The sequence below is a fragment of the Grus americana genome, chromosome 1 (assembly GCF_028858705.1).
Source record: "Grus americana isolate bGruAme1 chromosome 1, bGruAme1.mat, whole genome shotgun sequence".
Taxonomy (NCBI): Eukaryota; Metazoa; Chordata; class Aves; order Gruiformes; family Gruidae; genus Grus; species Grus americana.
This window is the reverse complement of record NC_072852.1, coordinates 56,984,833-57,010,829: the sequence shown is the minus strand read 5'-3', so window position 1 is coordinate 57,010,829 and position 25,997 is coordinate 56,984,833. Positions and strand designations below refer to the sequence as shown.

The 25,997-nt window shown below is 39.8% G+C and overlaps 1 protein-coding gene across 1 annotated transcript; it reads right to left on the bottom strand.

The window, feature by feature from the left end:
- Positions 1 to 2,426: 2,426 nt before the first annotated feature.
- ST13 (ST13 Hsp70 interacting protein) lies at positions 2,427 to 25,966 on the bottom strand. Its single transcript, XM_054819414.1, has 12 exons — positions 25,739 to 25,966; positions 20,740 to 20,797; positions 19,423 to 19,492; positions 19,243 to 19,313; positions 18,654 to 18,720; positions 17,998 to 18,082; positions 15,828 to 15,938; positions 14,349 to 14,451; positions 11,024 to 11,140; positions 10,261 to 10,324; positions 8,490 to 8,572; positions 2,427 to 4,269 (listed from the first exon to the last, which is right to left on the bottom strand). Exons 1-12 carry the CDS (start codon positions 25,846 to 25,848, stop codon positions 4,141 to 4,143), a joined length of 1,068 nt encoding a protein of 355 aa, XP_054675389.1. The 5' UTR covers positions 25,849 to 25,966; the 3' UTR covers positions 2,427 to 4,140.
- Between the last annotated feature and the right edge of the window lie 31 nt (positions 25,967 to 25,997).

The following is a 25,997-nucleotide window of genomic DNA, read 5'->3' as shown; positions in this document are numbered from 1 at the left end:
GTCTAGGCCACCCATCTAGAATATACATTTCAAAAGCATATTTGTACATCAAAGACAGGTACAGTAATAACACCTTGTTAGCAAGATTACAACTTAATGTCTTGATTTAGTTAGTCATCAAGATTCAGATTTACAGGAAAGTCCTTGGTATTTACATTCAATAGGACCTTCAGTCAGTGGGGGTGAAGGTTGCTTTGTCTCACATAAAGTTCCTGAAAAGTTTGTGAGGACCACACCAGGAGAATATGACTTACCTAAGCTCTGATTCACAAGGTGACCAGCTATTTGTAGCCCAAAGTCACCTGAATGTTTTTGTTGCTCCATAGCACAGATCCGCCAGCCACCACCTGACCTGCTTCATTTGTGACGCGAAGACTGTTCCTGCTTCCCCTGTATTTTCATGTGCTTATATCACACTACTGACCTCCTATGACTTGTCCTGTAGTACTCAATGTAGTGGTCTCTGCATCCAGTTGGAAGTTGCCATTTTTACTCCATTCCAGCTCTTTGGTAATCCAGAATTACTTTTCTACAGTGGCGCCCTCACTCTGTTATGTATGAAGTAAGGTTGAGGCGCACCTCTGCAAAGTTCTGATTAAGGTTCACAAGACACCTTTCTCTAGACATCAGAAGAAAATAGTGCTACCATTTTCCTCGTGAATCACCTTCCTGCTCGAGGATGCCAATCCACTTCTGTACAGATATCAGCCGCTATCAGACTACCCTGCAGCCCACAAAAGGAAAAAACCCTCTAGCATCTACCACTACAATCCACTGCAGTATCCCTCAGCCTGGATGCCCTCTGGGATTTCAAAGGGGCTCCAAACACTTCCAGTCAGGAGCATGGTGTAGTCCACAGGAAGGTAGATGCCAAAGCTTACCCGGCTCCAACTCATACTGGCTAGGACCACAACCTCCCATCCCTTTGGGTGAAGGATTCTGCTCAGACAGCAATTGCTACAAGTGCTCGTAACAATATTGTTTGCTCTTACCTCTCACAGAAGAGGCTGTGATACATGCAAGAGTGTGGCTTGTACAAGCTTTATGCAAAGGTCCTGAAGGTAACAAGAAAAATAAAGTGGCATTTAAGGACAGATATTTTAAACTACAGATACTACTGCTGGCCACTTGGAACAAGCTGTTTCTACCATGTGGTTTTACCTTTACGTGGCTTTTTAATGCTCATTTATTGACCCATTCTGCTTCCGGCCTATCACTACTCTGCCCAGTCTTGTCCCACCTGCCTTCATGCAACTTTGAGACAGTCGGGCTCCTGCCCATCTGATCATTGCCTTCCAACAAAGACGAACCTAGCCACTTTGGCAAAGAGCTTTTACTTACAGCCCAACACTGAAGCGAGAGAAATTTTCAAAAATGTTCTGGCAAAGACACCAAGCCCTGCATTCTATGCATTACTATGCAAAGTAGTAGAGTCTGGAAGTGGCATCTGACCTGATGCACACCTCAACCTGGGTCAGCACCTCAGACACCACACTCTGCTAGCTGAACCACTCATACACACTGGCAGCACAAGTGTTTTTAGAGTCAAATTGTCAGCTAAGTTGATTATTACCACTGTACTTGCAAGAACCACCACTACCCTGTGCTGCAATGGAAGCAAATAACCTGAAGGAGCTGCCAGTAAATACCGGAGCAAGCACTGAATCCCTTCCTCATACAGCTACTTATGTCCCACATTTGGAAATCGTCAGTTAACTTTCTGGGATTGCACTTCTGTTCAAACCAGTTTAGCTGCTTAGATGTCCACAAGCCAATTTTGGGAACGGAGATGAGGTCCAGACATCTCCTCAATTAACTTACTGGGTAACATTAACAACAAAAAAACCTACACACCAAGGGAGTAATGGGATGTGCATTCCCAAAGGATCACAAGAATTCAGCTAGATGGCCAACACTACCACCAAAATTAGGGAGAATGTTTTTCTTGAATCAATCAGCTCTGACTAAGGGCAAATGATGTGTAAGCAAGCAAGCAGGACACAGATAGAACCATTTCTACTAGCTAGGGGTACTTCCACATTTGACTAGTCATGGGTAGACAGACACAAACAGCTAAGATGGAGTAACAGGAAACTGTAGGGAATAAATCTATATTCAAGATACTCTAATTCAACCACAGCACATCTGCACCAGCCTGAATGAAGAAGTCGAGTTTCAGCTTATACCGAGGGGTGACCTACTTCAAGTATCTCCTCTTGGCAACAGGAGATCAAGAGCATGATGAAGAGCTAGGCACACACAGCAACACTCAATCATAACTTGAGTTCATTTGGTCATGAACACAAGCCCTTAAGCATTTAGTTCCAATTTAAATCATAAGTTATATATGCAGTTTAATTGAAGCACTTCCATATTTATTTTGAACAAAATAGGTTTTATCAGAAAGTTATACAAACCCAAAAAGCTTTATTTTTCAAAACCATACTTTATTTTTAAAGGCTAAGAGAAGTATTCAGAACTATATTTCTTAAGCAAAAAGATTCACATTTCATTTTACAGGGTCATTAGTATGAGAAAAAGCATTTGGGGATTTTTTTTTTTGCAACTGTTGTTGAGTTCCTACACCAATCCAGATTTATTTAAACACGGTAATATCAGTTATGGCTTAAGATACAGAATTACAAGAGAGTAACACAAATGTTGAGACTCAAGTGATGAACAGGTAACTATGGTCATTTTTCCACAGAAAGATAATGTTTTAGCCAAGACAAACAGAAGCAACAACTGTATTGGTAAACAAATCAACTGAACATCATCAGCACAGACACTGCTTCAAGGATACCCATGCTGTTAATCCACAAGTGTTAGAAGAATGTTCTGTCTGCTCCAATTACTTCACCTTTTCCTCCATACCACAAGCCTCAAAACATCAAAGTAAGAAACAATGACAACAGCTTTTTGTTTTGTTTTTTTTGGGTGGTTGTTTTTTGTTTGGTTGGTTTTTTAAAAGAAAAGAATACAAGGAAAGATGGAAGACTACAGTATGCCATGAAGGAAGAGTCATCACTTCTAAACAGACAGCAGGACATTGGCCAAGAAATTTTAATCAATAAGCATTAAAGACTCAGACAGACTCGGAACCCAGAGCTGCAATTTTGTTGGGTATTCTCCCCTTCACTGATTTATAACTCTGCATTTACATGTTCTGGATGGCTTGGATTCAATGGGACAGAGGTAGTGATGGGAACAAGACTCCTTCCCTAAAGTCTCCAAACAGATGAAACCTGGTAAGCATGGCCCCAAGGAAGGGCGAGTGCAACCAGCGGAGGACTTGCCAACTGGGAAAGGACAAGAGTACAAGCACAGACAGTAAGCTGCTCTCCCATACCCAGACTGATAAATAAAATGTTACGTAAAGGTGCTGGACAAGAATTGAACAAGTAACAAAAATCTCTGTGGCCTCTGCAATATGTACTTCATGCCAGGTTGTGCAAAGGATAGGACTGTACCTTTGCTACACAGTTGTGAAGATCAAAATACTACATTATTTGCAGTACTGCCAGAAGTTCCAGTGTGTAACTAGCTAGCATGGTTATACTGATAATTTTAATAGCTATATAAAGTCAGTCACCCATTAAAAAAAAAAAAAACCCGAAAACAAAACCCCAACATAAGGACTTGTATTTGCAGACAATTCCTTTATCCAGTTAATTCTTCAGATTTGTCCCACCTTTGCTATATATGTGAGTAGGCCAACTTTTCTGTCCTAAGGGGATTAAGACAGACTTCAACTGTTAAAGTTCCTTCCTCTTTACTCACTGAGAGTAATTAAAAAAAATCCAAAAACAATACAACAGCAAGTTTTTATCTTACACTCCTGGAATATTATATTTCTTACAGGAGCATTCATTGAAAATAAACTGTCTGTAATACTTATAATAAAAGGTTGCAACTCTTGGACAAGGAGGGATGGTTGAAACTAGGTCATCTGACTATAATTTGAGTTGTGTAAACCAATCATTGAATAAAGTCAATGCTTGGGCTAGAGAGCAGTTCTCCTTAGAACACCCCATTTCTCTTCTTAAGAAGATCAGAGGTACAACGGTTTGTTTTATTGCAACACTGGTTAGCCAAATCCAATCCTTCCTATTCAGATATGATTTTTAAGAACCAGGGATTTTATGGTTTACTGCCAAATTTGGCAGACAATTTACTGATGAGATTCATGACCTTGGGATTGTTCTGGTACTTGGACATATTTGCTGGGTTCTGGACAACATCTTGGAATGCAATCATAACTTCTGGATCCTGCAAGACAAAAAGCAAAAAACCAGGGTATTTATAAAACAAGTCTACAAAAGTTAGCGGTTATGTGGTTCCAACACAAATCTAAGTCTTGCTCAGCTTTTCACATGACAAGACTAGATTAGAGTTTTAGGCAAGAGGCCTCTAAAGAGAATCCAGTGATATAGTGCATGCTGTTAATGCTGCATCAGGAAAAAAGAGAGTCATTACTGAGCTTATTACAGTAATAGCACAATGTGTGAGAAGCGAGTAAGAGAAGAGTTCTTTTTCCCCAAAACAAGAACCATCAAACACAGCCACACCTACTGGATTATTTGTATTCAGGCATCTTCAAATGCATTTTGAAGGAGGCAGGCGCTCAATGTGTGTAGCACATGTGTGTATGCATGATAAAATAACTCTCCTCTGAGCAATAGCTTCTACTCATCCCTTTCAGCCCTTTTCCTTCTAGCAGCAGAAACTTTAATCTGCTGGACTGCAAGCAGATGATGTGGCAATGTTTGGCTTTTAAAAATGCATCTAATTCTCAAGTTAGTCCCCACCTCCTCTGAGATAACAAGGTTCTCTTCCAATTGTGATGTCTCACATCACACTACTGCATTCCAGTTTATAAATACATTCACATTACATTAAAGTCAGTGGTCAAAAAAATAACAACATCTTCTCTACTTAGTATGAGAAGCATTGATACTTTTTTCTGTACTTCAATTCTAGTTCAATGGAGGCCAAAGGTGTACTAGGTTTTACTCATTTTACACGTGTATGTTTTGAACAGTGCCCTTTAATAAATCTGTACAGACTGGTTTTATATCTCAGCCTGGAAAAATGTTTCCATTATAAGCAATTTCTGCAAAGATTCATGTTTTCTTTAATTCAGCTAGAGTACAAGCAGTTTATTATGCCCAGTACAAATCATCTGCATTAGCTGTAATTTCATCTGCTGTTCTTTCTAGCACATCTTTTAGGCAGTTTCACTAAAAGATACAATCTTCCCTAGACTTCTAGCCCATTGCTACCACAGATGTATTCTTTGGAAACCATCAAAACCCAAGTGGTGGCCTCAGAGCTGTCTGTGCTACAATAACATCATCCTGTATCTATTCCAGCATCAGACACACACAAAAGCTGTTTAACAAGTCTGATCCAAAATGTTGGGAACCAAGAGTCAAGTCTTTTGTTAGAAGGATTTACAAGTGTTTTGTCTCCCTCACAAAAGGGAACCTGCAAAGTCTATGAAAAATAGGATGCTGTAGTTCAGAAAACAGTCACTAGGTGTATTTTCTCCACTTTATAGGACGGTTATGCAAAGAAAAAAAAGACTACTTCCGCAACCTCAAACTTCTTGAATTTCAGATTTCAAAACAAGGCATATGACAATAAACATTGTGTCACATTGTTAAATCTGTGTTGCCATCTGTACATGAATCTGAAACAAAAAGCTGAGTAAGCTCAGTCACCAGTCTGTGTCAAAGCACACCTAAAAATGTTAAATATCCAATTTTATGCTCTGTGTTTTATGGTCCTATAAATTCGCAGCAAGTAAGTTATTCTGTACTTGTGCAACTCCCTGGAAGCCCTCAACCTTAGATTGTGTTTATAAAAATGCTTAACACATCCAAGGTTTCACACTGATGAGCAATATTATCAGAAAAAAGGTTAAGGCTGAGGTTATCAACATTTCCATAGGGAAATATTTAGTACATAAGGTGGAATAGGAACCATTGTATAAATAGCATTAGTGAAACATCCAGTTTTCTAACGCTCTAGTCTTTAGTTGCAGAAGGATGAAAAATACTTCTAAGAAAAAAAAAAGTTATCACTATGCTTTTTTCCAACTTACACATTTTGGTGGAAGTCTAGGTCTAACATGACTACATGTCATATAAGGAATCCATAGGTGCATCTTATACTTCACTCCTTTTGAAAAGAACTTGTACACGACCCATGACAGCTCTCCAAAACACAAATGTCATGTTGTGGCCAGAGAAAACAGTTGCACATGCAAGACAGGAAGTACTACAGAACCCTCTAGACAGCCAGAATAGTAAAGTAAGAGAAACACACACACACAAAAATTTCAGCCAATTCTTCTGGAGACTAAAAAGCTTAGGGGCAAACGAGCTAAAATAACATGCATTAGAAGTCATTGCAAAAAGTCACAACTACTACCATTAAAAAGCTATGAAAAGAAATGCAACAGTTCTGCCACTTTGAGTCTTTTGCACATAAAAGACTAATATGAGCCACAATAACAAAAAACCCCAAAAAACAAACGACAAACAAGGAAATATCTATATAGTTTATACTAGTTTGCAGAGATTCTTATCTTTATGCCAATGGTAAGCCACAACTTCTATAAACACGTCCATAGGCGGCCATATCTGGTTCTTTGGTTACTTCTACAGATGCAAAGCTCAAGTTGACGGCATAACTGGTTTAATCTAGCTCATGTTCAGGCATACGCTGTTGTAAGGTTTACCTAGATGTTAACACTCAGGGATATTTCAATGTTGGCTCATGGAGAATAGTCTCAAAAACAATCACACAAAAGTCACTAAGTCTAAAGAGACTGAGGAGGTCTTTATTCTCAGAATATTCCAGTTTCAGCAATAACTCCTCACTATGAAAAATCTCTAGGTACTGTCAGTTGAAATAGTATCTTAAGATTAACAATTTGAGAGACTTGTGTGATTCAGTATCTTCAGACTTTTCCGTACCTATGTAATAGTTGCCAGCTACCATTATCTATCAACGTATTCCATCGCTGCACTGAGGAAGCCAAGCAGTAGAAACTACTGTCTTTTAAGACTGGAGCTAACACTGCCAATTCAGAGAGGACCAGAACGTAGTCACTTGGACATATTAGGAAAAGGCAGCAGTGCACATGTAGGTGAAATGCTGAATAAATCATATCTAGATACAAAGTTTGTACAAAGAGGTCAGCAAGAGACTCAGGGCTTTGCTGACAGGTTCTACATGTTACAGCCTGCCTGCATTATCAAAAAACACTGTCAACACACATTCTTGCAACAGAGTCCCACGATATGTTGGGGTATATACAATCAGCATGCAATGGAGTCATCTTAAAGGCATGTGTCAAGTGCTTAATATTTAGCTGCACCTCAAAGCTCTGTTTTCAGCAACTCTAATTTCAAACTCCTGAATTACAGCATAAATTAGCCAGGTAATGAATACAACTATAACTCATGGGCTTTTTTGGATGGTTTGCATGCAAGTCAACATTGCTGACTATGGCAGCCTAAGCAAAGGTGTGTTTCCAAACACCAGCAACCATTAAGGGAACCTGTGAATTTTTGCATGGAAAGCAATGCCTCTTTCTTTTTTTGTGATTTCAGGGCATACCAAATAAGGGTCCCTTCTGATGCTTTTAATTACATGGGTATCACAGCTGTTCAATGAGCTGAGAACAACACATAGCTCTAGTTTAACCACAACAATACAGAAAAAGTAACAAGATGCTTTTAAACTTGATCATATTAGTATGCAAATGTAACTATATAGCTCAGATTTTTCCTAGCCCACCTGCCCCTAAAACTGATGTTGTCAGGTATGTTCTACTTAATTTGCTGGAATAATTCTCTTGTGTAAAAGTAGTCATGACATTGAGCAATTAATTAACAGAGCAGTTAATCAAGCCCACTGGGGAAGTAAGCTTTCTGAACGTGAATTTAGAAAAATGCCAGATGCAGAACTATTCTGATACTACTTTGTCTCTGGCAAAAACGAAACACTTAAATCCCCTAAGATAAAGGTAATTCTCATATCAATATTATTGTAATATATTGTGTTGCAACAATACTAACAATCACTTTCTGTTTGTGCATAATTATCTCACCACAACGTGTGTGCATTCAAAAAAGGAGCAAGTGGATTACTGTGTGGAAAAAAAAAAACATTCAAGAGACTCAGAGATGAAGAACTCTATATAGCACATAGTTTTGCCTATCACAGGCAAGTATGGGGCGGGGGGGGGGGTGGGGGTGTTTCTTTAATTAAGCTCCCATCCTTTGAAAAATACCTAACATTGATTCCAGACAGTCTGGTGCTGCACACACAAGGGGAGAGTTTCACCACAGAAATAAGCAAGCACCCCACTGCTATCCAGAAGGTCACATATTTCTTCCGTCTCTTAGCTTCTTAGCTCATAGGCACTGTTCTTCTCTTGTTCAGAACATTTAGCTTTCATTTTAACAAATACTCACCTGCACAGCCACAAGGACTTCTGGATCACTGAGAATCTCATTGAGACCTGGCGCACCTCCAGGCATAGCCCAAGGAAATCCACCTGAAAACCCAAGACAAGAAGAATGCATAATGAAAAACATTTAGTTCATCTAAACAGGAGGCTCACAGAGAGACCAGACATACTACCTTTGCCACACCTCTAAAGCTGTATCTTCCATAAAGCTACAGCTGGTCCACCAAATGGAAAGCTGGGTTTTCACCTTCTTTTTCTGTGAAGGCCTACACCTTATTTCATCCATGTTTTTAATGCAATTGAATAGGAGGCTTGTAATGAGTTCTAGCACCTTGTACACAGATATAGTTATTTTTCTGGTTAACTTAAATCAGGTAGGTTTCAAGCCCAGTGTCCTGGTTTCAGCAGGGATAGAGTTAAATTTTCTTCCTAGCAGCTGGTACAGTGCTGTGTTTGGGATTTAGGATGAGAATAATGTTGATAACACACTGATGTTTTTAGTTGTTGCCAAGCAGTCAAGGACTTTTCAGCTTCTCATACTGGCCTGCCAACGAGAAGGTGGGGGGCACCCAAGAAGCTGGGAGGGGAAACAGCCAGGACAGCTGACCTAAACTGGCCAAAGGGATATTCCATACCATATGATGTCATACTCCATATATAACTGGGGGAGTTGGCCGGGAGGTGGGGCAGCTCAGGAACTAGCTGAGCATCAGCTTGTGAGCAATTGTGCTGTGCATCACTTTGTTTGTATATTCTTTTATCATTATTATCTTTCTTTTCCATCCTGTTAAACTGGCTTTATCTCAACCCACGAGTTTTACTTCCCCCCCCCCCCCCCTCAATTCTCTCCCCCACCTCACTGGGAGGGGGGGAGTGAGTGAACGGCTGTGTGGTTGTTTCAGCTGCTGGACAGGTTAAACCACGACACCCAGGAACACAAGGACTTTGAATGCCCGGGGTGAACAATTCAGGGTAAAAGCAGATCAGCAGTACTCTGTCCCAGGCACATTCAATGTTTGGTGGGAACTTTAGGTTTGAAAAAATTGTACCACCAAAGAAAAAAAAAAATCCCTGAAGCAAAATGCTTGAGGTGCTGGTTTTGAATCCTGTGCTGAGCAGGGTGAATATAGTCTCTATGTGGTTACCCCAACAAGCTGATATGGTTGGAGCATGCGCACAGCTTACCTCAACTACATCTCAATCTTCAAGAGCTTTAGTACCTACTCTTGTTTCTTCCCAATTTACTGTACCTCAAAATAACATGGAAAGTCCGATGTTCAAGGAGAGCTTTTCTATAAGGTAAATTGCACTATCTCCTTTAAGAAGCTATTCTGTTCAACAATGGCTTGCAACCCCCACAGATTTCGCTAATATTCAATCCAAATTTTCAACTTTAAAACTATTGTTCTTAAGCAGAAAAAGTCCAAGGTCCCCTGGGTAATTTAGAAAAATGTTTATACTAGTTTTTCAGCACATATTATTAAGCAAATACTGCACCTTTGTTTTCTCAGACCTAAATCCTTTCATTCTGTTATCCATCATTATTGATTTGTCTTCCCTCTACTTGCTACCCAGCATCAATCCTCTTTAAGAGAAAGAATCCCATCCCTCTTCCCACTAGTGCCCAAACAGTTATTTGTAGACAAGTTCTAAACTTCATAAAAATATTTCTCTCTCTCTCAAGAACAAATGCTATAAAAAACGTGGTTATAATATGCCACATGGAAATAACAGTCACCTCCTACCTCAAGTAATGGTGCTTAAAAATAAAATACCTGGAAAACCACCTGGGAAACCACCAAACTGAGCTCCTCCTGCCTGTCGTCTTGCTTCTTCCTCCTGCAGATGAAAGCACATCATTCCACACAAAGCAATGGAACTGCAGCCTGATTTCTACTGCTTAATTGGTTTTTAAGAGGAAAAAAAAATAGCTGAGACTGTTTATTGTGATAACTTACCTGCCTGAAACAAAGCACTTTATATACAAACCACTAAGAAATAGCAATGTCTACTCTTACTTTAGTATGATTTTGCAGATGAATTATGTACAATATGTTTTTACTGAATATGAACTGTATGATTTGTTTTAGTTCTGAAAATACAAGTTGAGGAGCTAACCCCCACCCCTAACATATTAAAATATATCAGAAAAGCATGAAGAAAAAGCAAGCAAACTGTGTCAGAAAGTGAGGAAGAGAAGCAAAGTATTATCCCGAATTTAAAACCTCCAGCTTCGGGAGACATAAGTACTTTAAGTGAAAACTATTCTGGTACACTCATACCATAACTGGCTTCTTGAAATACAGGATTAGTAAAGATTCCAGAGCCTGTTTTTGTCATAAGACATAAAAGCAGATGCAGTACAACACCCTCTTCTCCAGATTTCATTATTGGTGAAGTAACCAAGACAGAAATCAACTCTCTAAAATATAATTGTAACACTTAAAATGAAAGTAATTCTTCTCTGCAATTAATTTTAACCAAAATAACTATGACAGTCTCCAAATTAACAAGAAATATTAAAGCCTAAGTATTCACCCTTTGTGCTCTCTCATGCTCCTCCCGTGCCTTCTTCACTCTTTCCATTCTCTCCTTGATTTCCTTTTCTTCACGCTTCCGCTCATATTTTCGGCGATGTTCTGCAATTTTCTGAGCCTGTTACAATAGAATGCCAACATTTCATATACATTTCTAACATATTACACAACATACTTCAACACAAAAGACATGTAAGCATAACCATCTGCTTTTACCAGTGCTTTAAAAATAAGATCTGACTTCACATATCCTAAAAGCGCCTTTGTTTTAGGAGTCATTTGCTACTTCCTCTCTATGGCAATCAGTTATTCACATCTACTCAGCCCTAACTGGATTCATCAGAACACGCACTCTAGGATATATTTTTGCTATATAGCTCTGGGACTTGCACCGTAGTTAGAACTTAAATGCTTTATCATTCCACATCCCTTCATGCTTTTATGCCGAAATATTAATTTCTCCAGGGCTAAAATCAGCAACTGCCCCGGAAAAGAGAATTTTCACTGTCTGAACAAGCAGAAGTATAATTCCCCCTGCACACAAACACTTAGATAATGTTATTGCTGTTCCAGATGCCTTTGCAGCATGTACAGCCTGACATAAGCAGGCCAAAGAATTCCTGAACCAAACCAAGAAAGGGCTGATGGGGAGAAAGTTTGCTTCCTATTACTAGATTTTTCTCAAGTCTATCAAAGCTACAGCCCCAGCAGAGGAGAGTCGTTAGCAATGAACTTCCCAAGGCTTGTCACTCAGAGCTCGTTATAACAACAGAACACTAACTCTAGCATTGCTTTCCTGAAACCAGAGTATATCCTTATATAGCGTTGCAAAAAATGGTTCATGATTTCACAAACTGTGTACTCTGTAACACTCCTGTAACTAAAAACACAGCAAAAATCAAGGTTCAAGAAGAGATACGCTAACTACTACTACAATGGATACTCTTCTGTTCTTTCAGGCTATCCTGTAAAAAAAGAAATTACTTTGTAAGTAGTGAAGTGTCAATACAACTTATTTTAGCTAGGAGATACTAATTCCATACCACATCATTCTTGAAGTATATCTGCCAGAGAAAGCACACAGCAGGCAGGACTGACTGATACCAAATGCAGTACATGTTATCAGAACCTGATGTTACAGCCTTTTAGTAGTTCATTAAGAGAGAGGTAAGATTTTTGTTGTGGGTTTGGTTTGGTTTTTTTTTTATGAAACAAAGTTTCCAAACTTTTGATTTTCATTGTTTAAGTATTTCTTAAAATGAACTAAGCCTTTTTAGAATATGACTCAATTTCAGCTGAAAGTGCTATGAACTAAAAAGTACTAGGAAAGCTGGAAGTGAATAAATTAGGTGAACATATACTACAGATTAAAAAAAAAATCACCCATGAAAAGATCATACATTTTTCTTTGAGCTGCATACACAAATTCCCATACAGTTGACAACTACACAACAATGTATCACAGACATACTCTGCTGTTTCTGTGCATGGTCAGGTTAACTGGGAAATAAAAGGTTCCGCCTCAGCCAAGTGTTAAGTGCACCTCTTATAAAAAAAGGTTGAGACCTAAGACCTCATTACATTTCCCATAGATCAATAGTCTCCAACACAGAAGACTACTAGGTTGTAAGATGGTTTCTGTTGTTTTGCTGGAGACAGTCTCTTCTACAAAGACATGGTAGGAAAACTGAAAGCTGAAGTTATTAGACACTGGAATATTTATGCATGTGGTGGGTTAAGCTCAGCTCTCCCTCAACAGGACAGGGAGAAAAAATAAGATGGAGAAGCTCCATCTTATTTTTGGCTTGAGATAAAGGCTGGGAGATAACTCATCCACTACCATCATGGGCAAAACGGACTCATCATGGGGAAGATTAATTTAATTTATTGCCCATTAAAAACAGAGTAAGATGATGAGAAAGACAAAACTAAACCCACTTTCCCCCTATTCCCCTTCTTCCCACTCATTTGTTCCCCACTCCTCCACCTCCTCCCCACACCCCGAATGGCACAGGGGATTGGGGGCTGCGGTCAGTTCATAACACTGCACCTCTGCCACTCCTTCCTCCTCACACTTTTTTCCTGTTCCAGTGTGGGGTCCCCCCCACAGGATACAGTCCTTCACAAACTGCTCCAGTGTGGATCCTCCTCACAGGGTATGGTCCTTAAGAAACACTGTCCCAGCATGGGTCCCCTGTGGGCTGCAGCTCCTGCCACAAAACCAGCTTCTGCGTGGGCTCCTCTCTGCAGGCTGCACTTTCTGCCAGGAGCCTGCTCCAGTGTGGACTCTACATGGGCTGCAGCTTTCTTCATGCTAAAGTAAGCGGATGTGCCTCGGCATCCTCCGTGGGCTGCAGGGTGGCTATCTGCTCTACCGTGGACCTCCACAGGCTCAGGGGGGACAACCTGCTTAACCATGGTCTTCTCCACAGGCTGCAGAGAAACCTCTGCTCCTGTGCCTGGCACACCTCCTTCCTCTTCCTTCTTCACTGATCTTGGTGTCTGTAGGGTTGCTTCTCTCCCATCTTTTCTTTTCTTCACTCCCCTCTCTCTCACAGCTGTTGCACTGTGGTTTTTAACCCTTTCTTAAATATGTTATCACAGAAGCACCACTGGCATTGCTGACTGGCTCAGCTTTGGCCAGCAGTGGGTCTGTTTTGGAGCCAGCTGGAACAGGCTCTGTCTGATGCAGGGGCAGCCCCATATTTCTTCTTACAAGAGGCCAGCCCTGCAGTCTCCACCTCCCCAAAACCTTGCCACTTAAACCCAATACACTGCAACAGCTGCCATCTGTGGTCTGTCAACCACTTTAAAGGAATATGCAAAACAGATGAAAAAGCCTGCTATCAACAGGCTTACGTTTTTTACATAGTAGTTCTTCCTTAGAAGAATGTAGGGGTCAATCACTTGAGAAATGCTGAAAACCAGTCTTACAGAGATTATGCTGCCCTCATGGGGTAGACTAATGAAAGTACAAATCACAGCAAAGAGTGCTTCCTTTGTAAAACATGTTAAGGATGAAGCTTTGATCAATTCAGAACCATTTTGAAAAAAAATCCATTACCACAGTGTTCTCTTCCTCTTCTGAATGTTTTAGTCTACATTCTAAAATGCCTGGCAAACTTTAACTATTTCAGATTCTTCTGTTAAGATTTTTAAAAAGGAACATATTATTTCATAGTTCAGTTACATGCCCAGCCCCAGAGACTGAATTTCTCTACACAGAGCCATAAACAGGTGTCACTGAAGTCAGAAGTATTTATAAACTCAATATGAAACGTCACTCAAACATATAGGAGTAACCTCTGTTATGCCTCCCCACTTACTCTTGGTTGCACCTCCTTCAGCATGGCGCTAGCATCTTCATCATAATCCAGTTTACAAGCTAATGCAAGATCATGAGCAGCCTCCTCCCAGTGACCCAGAAGTCTGGAATTCAGAAGACACAAACATTCAGAAGGAAAAAGCAAATTGAACTCTTACAGTTCTTCAAAATATTTACAACCATGTGACATTCAGTATTTTTACATGTAGCTATATGGATTTACATAAGTTTAAGGTGTAATAATCATGGTGTTTTCTGTCACCTGCACACTATGATGCCATTAGAGGATTCTTGCTTGCTTTATACCCTTACAATAATTTTTCCTTGAAGTAAAAATGAGGAAAAACCCCCTCAATCAGCTAGTGTCATTGTTTGCTATTAACAAAAAGGGTCTAACAAGGAGAAGGTACCCTACCTAAACACGTGAAGCACACCAAAAATACTCTGCATCACTAGGCACATGTTCAGTGTAAAACTACACGTTCAGTGTTCTGTACAAGTCTAGCTAAGCTTGAGGTAGTAGTGGTCTGGACCTCCTTTACTCAGCACTCAAACATCCTAGCTAACTGGATGCACCACATCGTAGTTGAAGAGATCGTACAAGCTACTGTGCACACTTCTTAAGGATTCATTTATACAAACTCTTGATAACCAAAACTTTAAGCAAATGGTGGTATTCCTAAAAGGTCAAAGCACTTCTGCTTACAGACAGAGGTGTTAATCCAAACGTTGCTCCACTCTTCTCACTCTTAGGCTCCAGACTCTGCACTAAAACTGTAGACATTAACAAACTACTCTCTGAATACTGTTTAAAATGCCTTCCCCCCCCCCAAATTCTATTAGAATTTACTCCTTCCACTTTTATACAGACTGTAATAAGTGTCACCTTATTTTTTTTTGGCTGATACGTTGTCATTTAAAAAAACCAAATTAACTATAGCTGGAGGGGAATGCACAGTAGCCTAATGCCATTGTAAATAATTACACTGTTTGCTTAATAACACTCTTGAATTGCAACAAATTATTTCCTTAAGAGCTAAGCAATTAATTTACTATGTAAAAGAGCTCTATGATCTAATGGAATAAGAGCAGCAGAGAAATGTTTAAGAATTACAGGTTAGTAAATAAAAACTGTAAAAACAAAAGACCTCCAAACAAATAAAATCCAGAGTCCTGGAACTCACAATATTTAGCAAGTGATTAGAAAATGCTATTCGGAACAGCAGTAAGTCATTAGAAGATATGTTTAAAAATAAAAAGAAAAAAAAAGAGAAAAAGAGACAGTGCCAGAAGGACTACTCATAAATTGCCATCAATAAATCACCATCATCCTTTCTTTCCTGTAAGCCATACACTCAGCATAATGGTTTCTTGGCTCATGGCTACTGCTCTCAGGTACAAGTCAGTTCAGAAATTTACAGGAGGAGAGAATGCATAAATAAAAGTAAAGATAATATCACCTACAGGTGCAGCTCATTACCTATGCGCTTTCCCTCTCCATTTGTAGGTCTGTGCCGAATCAGGATTAATCTTGATGGCTCTGTCACAATCTCTAATGGCAGCATTTGGCTTCTGCAGTTTCACAAAAACACTGTGGGAACAAGAACATTTATTGTACATATTGAAATACCAAGTTACTAACTTAAGCTGGAAACAATTTTGGATGACTAACAGGCAAGCTAGTGAGATAATACATTTGAAGAGCCAAGTTCAAAAAGATTTCTAGTGATAATGAAGCCACTGAAATTTAGTTTCTCCCCTCCCTCACCATTGTAGGTGAATCATTAGCAAGAAGCAAAAGCGTCATTCGCTGTTCAGACTCAAGTCTTGCCAGTAAGAAGAACTTTAGCGCGCAAGGAAGGGATATATAAATGCAAAGGGAAGTTCAGTTCCATGGGGTTTGGAGTCTATAGCCAATGGCAACTAGCAATTTGAACAAAACAACAATATTATGCATGCCATATTACATAATCTTTAAAACAGTAAGACAAAGAAAGCACGAGTTATCATACAGGCTACAAGGATCAATGGCTAGAATCATCAGGAACTACAGAAGGACACAAGAGATGAGTCATCAAAATTAAAAGAGGCAAAACGAAAACAAACCCAGAAAGTAGCCCAAATGTCTTGTCAGTTAAGTGAAATAACTGCAAATTTTACAACAGACGAGCACATCAGATTAACTAGTAGAGCAGTACGTTTAGGAGGTTCAGACATTTCAAATTAAAATCTCTGAAGGAAACACTAAAAAAACCATTCCTGAATTGACAAAAGTATTTAATATTCAAGATACACCAAGTCAGAACTTCTGCACTTTTACATCTACTTGAAGAAAAATTATCAGCAATTAGAGCACCTCGAAGTAACTTCATCATTAAGGCTTGTTATAAAGCAAGCATAAAGTCACACATTCTCTTCTAGAAACAAGCAGGTGAACAACGTGTCAGGAAACTGTCCCAAGGCTACACCTCACCAATGAGACATTCCAGTGCTGCTGGCTGCACAAAAATCCTTGTCTCCCAAACACAACACCCCACCCCAAACCACAACCCAAGACCACCAGAGGCAGGTGGATTACTCGCAACACTTGATCAACACTGTTATTAACACTGTAAGTTTTACAGCATCCTAATATATCATTTGGTTATTTCTACAATAGACCAAATTGAGGTAACTTTTATAAACACTCTTATTTTTCATTGCTAATCCCAGTCCTGAGAAGACATGGCACTCTAAGAGGTTTTAAAAATACTACTATGACGGCAACAGTGTATTAAGGTACACAAGTGGTGTTACATGCAAAAACTTTGATATGGAAAGGAAAAAAAGAGCAAGGCATGTACCAGTTAAGATGTACTGGAATGGAACAGTTAAAGGATACTAATTAATCACATGGAAGTCATCAAAAGTTGAATATTTCTTTGAATTATACCTTGCTAGGGAAAAGACCCACTAAACCATCAAATCATCCATGCTTAGTGGGGGTTTTGTGTACAAGGAGAAAAAAAAAATCCTGGGGAACTTGTGATTCTGCAACCCATACTTGCCCAGCCTTCCTCAAAAATAAGGAAGATAAAAACGCTTGTGCATTATGAAGTTAGGGCTACCACACATCACATCTGACAATGTTCCCAATGCATTATCTGCAGTCTGGTAGACGTAATTAGCAGCAAGGTGGGTATTGAATGGGTTTAAAGATAGGTACAACCTGTTCAAACGTAGGACCGTTGAACAGAAACAAGTCTACTTCACAGTTAAAGAATTCATTTAGCAGGTACAACAGGCAGAGAATTCACACAATCCACCATTAACTTTGTATCTAAACAGGACATGACTTCAATCATCATCTTAATTCCAGAAGAAACTTCAGATTTTACAAGTGTTTGTTACCCAGCATTATTCTAACTCAACAGCCCAAAAGGCTTATTAGCACAATGCATTTTGGAACATCATTTTGTTACTTACTCAATATATTATTAAGATTGTTTAGGTGGCTGCTTCAGCTATGAGAGAAAATGCATGAAGTGTACTTTTCTTTCCCTCATGTGGTTTAAGTTTACACAGATCCTCAAGTTGCCATTATATTTAGGTTCCTTAAGAACAATAACTGAAGAGGCAGAAACATAAATCACTAGTTTATAATGACTCACCTTGCCCTCTTGGCATACAAGATGGCCAAACAAGGATTCAGCTTGATAGCATCTGTGAACAAGTCGACAGCCTTCTGAAGTTCACCTAAGTATGAGTACCAGTAAAGTTTTGATCATTACCCAATGAAATTACATCCAAATTGCCAAACCTGCCTTACAGGGTGCTATGTCCCCAGGCACTTCTTAAACGGAAGATTATCAACAAAAGGAAAATGAATTTCTCCCTCTTGCTATACTACTAAAGTACAAACTCCAAAATTAATGCTGGAGGGGAGGAGAGACTTTTCCCAGTTACATTTGTACATTTAACTTTGTATGCAATCAAATCTGAAGTCACCTCTTTATTATACAGCTTTTTACTGCATGAAGACAAACCACCAGAGACACTAATCATCATGTTTGTTATAGTACTTCCCTACAATTTGTAATTAAGATGCTGCAGTACCTCTTTCCGCCCCTGCCCCAAACCTATAGCTGCATTGGGAAGACAGTACTTAAAGAAGCTTTCCTGTTCTAGATAGTTTTGTGTATCCAATAGGAAGTGAGTTTTCTCTTCCTTGAAAGCATTCAAAATGGTCCAAGACATTTACTTGCTTTTTTTAAAAGAAGAACCAAACCTAATGTCCTTGAATAAGTACTAAAAAACAATTTATCACCTTCACTTAGAGCATTTATGGCTTCAATCTTCTTCTCATTGGCTTGATCCATCATCTCTTCACTTACCTAAGAAAATGAAAAACACAGACAAAACCCAAAAGCTGCAGAGTCCAGGCCAGAATTACCATGCTAAGACAGCACCAAAGAAGGGAGCTCCAGTTTTCTGATTCCAGAATGTTGTTCTTAATTTGCATTGAAATCATAGCTAAAAAAAAAAACACCCACCAAAACTTTTTGCTTTCAGCTTGAAGATGTTAGCCACCATTATTTTTAGCTAGAAAATGCTCAAAAGATAAGTTCAATAATGGCAGATTTCTACCTATCTAGTTTTCATGGGTGTTTTGATATTTTTTTTTGTGTTTTCTGACCTGATTTTCCTCACTGAACTTTTTGATGGACTCTAACCTTCAATAAGACAAGACTGGTTTTAAGCCAGTAAGTTTTCTATTTAAGGGAAAAAGAGCCAAAGCAATGGCTGGCTACCTAGCTAATACAGTACTCATCCCTCCTCAGCTGCTATCCTTGACTAAACTCCAAACTTGTCCCTATCTTTCCTACTACCACAGACATTGAAAATATTGTGCTTACCTCCACATTTTCATCTCCCATTTCTTGAGGGTCATCATTGTCTGGTTCAATCACTCCCTCATTGTCAATTTCTGGGGGAAAAACAAAAAGCAAGATTAAGCTCCACCTACAAACACAGAGAGGATTTCCAGAATCATGTTCAAATTGGTGAAACGTGATAAAGTCATGTATTTTCCACACCTAAGTCGCTCTCTTCACTTTCTGGTTCAGGTGATTTAACTGGCTCCTCTGGCTGTTCCTCTGCTTTGCCCTGAAACAGAAATGTAATTGTAAGCATGTATTATTTCTGAGTGATATTCTATTCCCACTCAAATAAATAACAATGCATCAGAAAATCCAAAATAAATCTTCAAAGGATTAGATTGCCCTACAGCTACTGTTTTAAGACACAATCCCCTTTTTCCTCCTCTTGGATTAAGTCCATCATGCATGCAAATAATTCAGAGCCCAAATATTGACTTATGAACTTCTATTATTGGTAAAATCTGTCCTTCATATTGCTTAATTCAATAATAAAAACCAAATAATACAGATAATACCCAATTCAGAACCAGTTTTGCCACTAACCATCCCATCCAATCTTCCTGCCTTCCCTTACACATTCTCTGGATGAAAAATTCTATCAATCTAATACTATTAAGCTAAGGTCCTTTAGCAGTGAACAATAAGCTGGTGTGAATGATCAAAAAATTGTTTCCATTTGCCAAGGTCAGAGATCTTTGCCACTTATACACACTCAGAATGTTTTCTCAAATGTTTTCCTATCAGCTTGCAACTACATTACTAATTTCCTCTGAATCCCATAACTTAGCACATCCTGCTATACCAGACATAAGCTGCTTGTCTTCATATTCAGTGTCACAGACTATACTCACTACATACACACAATCCCTCCATACAGTTCTAACTAGCCAGTAATTCCAGCATCCACTGTCTTGTTAAATTAAAAAAAAATAAATTACTTTTTCCAAAAGAACATCAAGCTTGGGGAAATCCTGTTATAAATATCTACAACCAAATTTATTATCTACCTTAAAACAAATGAACAAAACCCTATGAAAAACTCTTCCACAACACTGCCTTAAAAAGTTGATAGTTCAACTGTTCAATTCATTACCTGTCATGCTCACTAATACTTCTTCTCATGCAAAGATTATAATTTGATCCACTGATGAGTACAAGAAGAGGTGTATAAACAGTGACAACATAAAATGGGAAATCAAGACTTTGTCTGGCATTTGCATTGCACAGAACATCAGGCATTCAGGATTAGGGAAATGGAGCATGATAACACTTGAAACAGACTAGGAAGCCATCTGTAACAAGTCATCTACATCATGCAATGGGCAGGCTTCAGACTGAACTGTCACACTCACCCTAGCATATTCACCTACCCTATTTGAGCGAAAATTGACAGCTTTTTTTTCCCTTCTCCTGCTCAGTACCTTTTGCAGAGTCCAAATGTTAGTTTTCAATGATAAATTCTTCATATCTCACCTTACTTGTCTCCTCTGTGGAGGCATTGGCTGGAGCAGGCGGTATTGTGCCTCCCATGCTTTTCAGCAAAACAGAAAAGAGAAAAAACAAAACAATAAGATTATCAAAATAGTGACGTATTTGATGGATTCAAATCCTGCTGATAATCTCAGGTTTTTGTTGCGACACAAAACACGATCCAATGCACTGTAAAACCAGCACATAAAAAGCACGCATCCACCATACTTTTCACAGTGTAATATAACACACACTGTCTGTTGGCTTTTTCACCTAGGACTCCATTGCGACTTGTACTTGCACACATCACCCACCATTTCTCAGACAGAAAAGCTGCTTCCTTGGCTGAAATGGATTTTCTCCTTAAAATGTAACTTATGTTTTAAGTCAAAACTAGATATTGTTATTATAAATATCACTAAAATTAGAATTATTTTTGGAACAGAAGTCAAACAAGTTAAGAGAACCCTAATGGCCCAAAATGCTTATGCAATTAAAAAATTGCTGCCTAGAAAACAACTTCATTTCTCTTATGTATTGCAATATTGCCTTTCCTTAGCTACAAGTTAAGGAGCATTCTCTGTATAGACAGCATTCTTCCAATACAGAATAATCTTCTATATTGCATCAACTTTGGTTAGCAGCCAGAAATAAGCATAGGCTGAATTCTCCAGCTGTTTCATATAACATCTACTCATACCTCATGGCAGGCTGCCACAAGGACTACCATTCCTACCTACCGAGTTTTCAATTGCTCTGGCCATACACACTCCAACAGGAAAAAAACCCCACGTTTCTATCAACTCAATGGACTCAACCAACTCCTTGGTGCCCTACACAACTGGCTAGACATAATGCAGGGGAGAGGAGAAGGAAGTGGGCAAAAGGAACTGGAAGGGTGCAGGATATCCGCTTTCAGGAATTAGTGCAACATAAATCTATATGCTAAAGATGAGATCCTACAGTTTCTTAAGTCAGGCTGCTGCAGTCCCGTTCTGTCCTCTTTCCTCCCTCCTGTCACCAGCACCATCTCACAGTCAGGCCCCAAGCCGGCTGAAAACAAACCTGGATGGGGGATATAGGACAGGAACAGGGATGAATTGAGGGAAGAGGAGGTGGCAGGACTGACAGGTCCTGGCACCAGGCCCTGCAGCAAAAGGCAAGCAAACAGCATTACACTACCTCGAGTTTACAACTGTCAAGAAAAAAATTACCACAAGTTAAAAAAAAAGGCATCTTCTGAAGCTATTGCAAAAATCTGGATATATCCTTGGAATGCTGACATTACTTAATGTAACTTATACTGCAAGGACTAAACAACTGCAGTCTGATAAATCGTTATCAAGCTAGGCAAAAAACACAGTGCATGTAGTAACTGTTCCTCCTAATTCCTCACCCTTGTAGAATGACAATAGGGCATATAGTTGTCTAACCGGTCTGTAAAATTCAAAGAGTTTTCCCTAGGACTATAGCGACTGGCTAATGAAGCCTTGGGACTTGACTTCTACTAGAAAACTACAAATTCTGAAGCATTTTAGTAGTGCTAATAGCTAATATCCAGGGTAACACAATGCTCACAAGATCCATCTAATGCTTGTTGGCAACATTTTTAAATTTTTTTTTTATTTTAAACAGTAGGAGTCTTTCAAAGCCTGGCTTACTGGAAAAAGACTGAGAACCTCTAACACAAGGAGGCCAGTAACATTCCCAGCTTCCAATCAAGTATTTAAGAACAGCTCAAGTTAAAAAAAGCACAGGAATCAAGTTCTTCAGCAATTCCAAATTATCAGTCTTAAGATCAACTGGTTTTAAGTCTGACACCTTGAATCATCTCAAGGCTGAAACAACTTAAGTCAGTCTCCTCTGCCCTCCTCACATCCCCCCCAAAACTATCCAAGCTTAGAACAGTCTATGAGATATGTTTAATCAATATACATATACATTTTAAAATATGCTATTTCATAAACTGCCAAGGCTAAACACTTTCACTCCTAATCCTTGAAAGTGTTTTTACTATCCAGTTATCCTCTATTGAATCTGGAGTTACAATCCCAGAACAATTCAAAAGTAAGTTACTGCACAATCATCCCCCAAAACAGCATTTGATTACAATGACTGAATGCACAGCAAGGATATGCAAAGTTCGCAGTGTATTTAACCTCAACAGTATACAGATATGAGACACTCTTGTAGGAAAAGGCAGGTACTGAGCTGCATAAACAGCACACACACACAAAACACATTTTACAATTAAATCTTTGTGCTAAAACAGAGTTGCGTGATTCCAGTAACAGCTCTTGGGAGCTGTCAGGACTCCATTTCAACAAAAACTGCATACTTCCACTCATCACAGTGATGAGAAACACTGCTTTTATGACTTGTTGGAAGAACTGCAACTGTTATTTCTCCATCCACTTTCATCACTGACAGCAAAATTATCTTGAGAGAGAAACTGAATTACCAAGAATTCAAAAGGGTCAAAATCTATCTGAAAAAAACAACAATAACAAAAGGCAAAAAGCTTTGTCCATCAATTAGGGATGCTGTGCTTTACTTTTAAGGACTTCCATTGTTTCTTTGCTCAACTGCAGGTTTTTTGAAACATGTTCCCTTTAATGACTCATTTCATAACATTTCAAGTCAAAATATTTGTATTTTTATGCAATTATGAAAAAGCAGGCATGACTAATAGGGATGTCAAAACACTTTCCAAACATAATCATACACCAGTGTATGCTTTCTATATAGATAGCATCTATGTAGAAATTAAATACAACAGCTAGGCAGAATAAAGGTTAGAAGATAATAAGTGCATGAAAACAGTTAAGACTTAAGGTTTCTGATGCAATATTAACAGCTAGCCAGAAATAAAACATCCCATTCTGGCTGTATGAGCAGTTAACATAATTTAAGTTAGAATCATTAAGGAAAAAAAATAAATCAATCATCAAAATTTTAGTTGAAAAATTTAAAGATGTATTTCAGTATCATTTAGTGACTATTCTGTAATCACTCACAACATTACCTTGGTGACTAAACCTATGTCTTTTAGATTAACACAGGTAAGCCTGACAGAGATATCAGGCTCATCGAGTTTATTTCCATGTGAAGCCAGGCCATGCTAAGTTTCAAGGAGTTTCCAAAGAATGAGAAGACCCTATAAACACATTTAATAGTCCTCCTGCAAATAGCACAAATATGGAAGGTAAGAGGGGAATCTACCAGACTTCCCAACAGTTTGACATGAAAAGCAATGTGGCTTACCACTCCAAATATCCAAGTATATAACCTATGCAAATATTCAGCTCAAATATGTGAAGAAAACTAGAAAACTTAAGAGCTACAGGAGGTTCTACTTTAAAATATTTTTTAACTTCTGAGATAAAGTTAAGGTTTTACATGGAAAAAACATTCCACAGTTCAAACCCTAATTTTTATACTTAACACAAGCACTCTTCTATTAACTAAATACAAACTCTAAAAATAAATCTGGAAGTCAGAGCCCTCCCCATTAGCATGGAGAAAGTTAGAAAACAGATGATCCTTTCCCTTCTCTAATGCTTTCTTTGGCCAAAAGAAGTCAGTGTTATTCCTCTCCCTCCCAAAATACTCTGTTCACACCTTCAGAATTACGAAACAGAATAATGGATGTAACCTAGGGTGAGGCACTGAAGTGTTCTGCACATTAGCAAAAGCAACTAAAGAACTGCAGTAGAATAAAATAGATATGCATCTCCTTCCCAGGCATATGTGCAGTTACTACCAGTACCGCAAAACTGAGCTTAGTTAAATTGGAGTCGTTTTACAACTACACTAATATTCAGATGCATTAAAGTTTAAATATCACTGTAAAATAAAAACCCCCAAGTAGTTCACTGTAGTAATTTTCATTATACAACATATAGTGAAACACCAGTATTTACTTATATATATATGCACACAAAGCCCCACTAGTTTTTCAACTAATTACAAGTACTATACAGCAGAAAGTACAGTTAAAATACTTTCAGATTAAAATTTAAAGTAAATTTTTTAAAATCCCAGTCTGCAGCTAGATAAAAATCTTTTAACTTCCCCTTTCGCAAAAGGTGCATCTGCAAGGACTTCCCTCGCTTCTCACAGTCCTTCAGGGTAGCGAGGGGTTGTGGCTACGAAAGCCAGGCAGAGGCAGCCTAGCTGCATTACAGGGGTTCTCGGCCAGCACGAAAGGACCTCAGCCCTTCCAACCTGGTGTTTCTGGGCGCCGAGGGTGGAACCCAAAGATGTTTTGATATGGAGAAGCACCTGCCACGACGCATCACACGTGCGCAGAAGGCCACGCGCAGCGTGAAGAGCACACGTCTGAAGTGCCTCACAGGGGAGCAAGGATTACCAACTACGTGATACTTGAAACTTCAAAGGGGCCAAAACATATTTTGGCCAGGAACCGTTACCGCCTGTTAAACTGTCAGGTATTTTACGCTTTCGGGTACCAGGATGTAAATCAACGCCACTCACCTCCCCACAAACTCGGCTCCTTTTAAGACAGGCTAGCCAACTCTGGTGCATAATGCGAGAATTAGCTCGGTAAGTATTACTCTGGGGCTTTCCAGCCTGGAAAGCTGAGCCACTGAGATGGCCGGGGGGCAGGCTTTTGCAACGGGAATAGCCAGAGTTTAAAGAAACAAAACAAAACAAAAAATAACAAATCTTTTTAATGCTCGAGGCGTAACCCCGCAAGCCCTACGGCGGGAAGGGAGGGGAGGGAAAGTGGCTGCGCACCGGAGCCGCTCCCCGGCGAAGACCCGCCGAACAGGATCGGGCTGGACCCGCAACGGCGACACCGCGACACCACAACACCCCCGCCCGTGCGGCGGGGCCGCGCGCCTGCAAGTGCCACCCTCCCCTCCCCCGCTGGGGAGACACGCCCCCTCCCCCCCAACCGCGTCCCGCGCTAGACCACCCCTCCCCCCCCCGCCCCCCTTTCACGGCCACCTCAACGGCGGCGCGGCCCGTGACCGACCTCTCCACCCACTCGCGGAGGAAAGCCAGCTCCTCGGTGTGCAGCAGGCCCGGGTTCTGCTTGCAGAGCCTGACGAAGGCCCGCAGCTCGCTCAGCTTGCGCGAGTCCATGGCGGCACGGCGGGGAGGCGGAGGCAGCCGCGGCCCAGGCACGCTCGCTTCCCTGCCCAACCGCCGCGCGGCGCCGTGGAAGCTTCCAGCCCGCCCCGCCCACTCCGAGGGCCCGCCCACCGCCGTCGGGTCACGCCCACCCCAAGGTC

What these genes read in the sequence shown, in the direction of transcription:
- ST13 (XM_054819414.1), bottom strand. Translation starts at nt 25,848, where the DNA reads ATGGACTCGCGCAAGCTGAGCGAGCTGCGGGCCTTCGTCAGGCTCTGC. An exon ending in CATAAATGCTCTAAGTGAAG is followed by an intron (nt 18,083 to 18,653) that starts GTGATAAATTGT and finishes ACTCATACTTAG; the next exon opens with GTGAACTTCAGAAGGCTGTC. An exon ending in TGGAGAGGGAAAGCGCATAG is followed by an intron (nt 14,452 to 15,827) that starts GTAATGAGCTGC and finishes TCTGAATTCCAG; the next exon opens with ACTTCTGGGTCACTGGGAGG.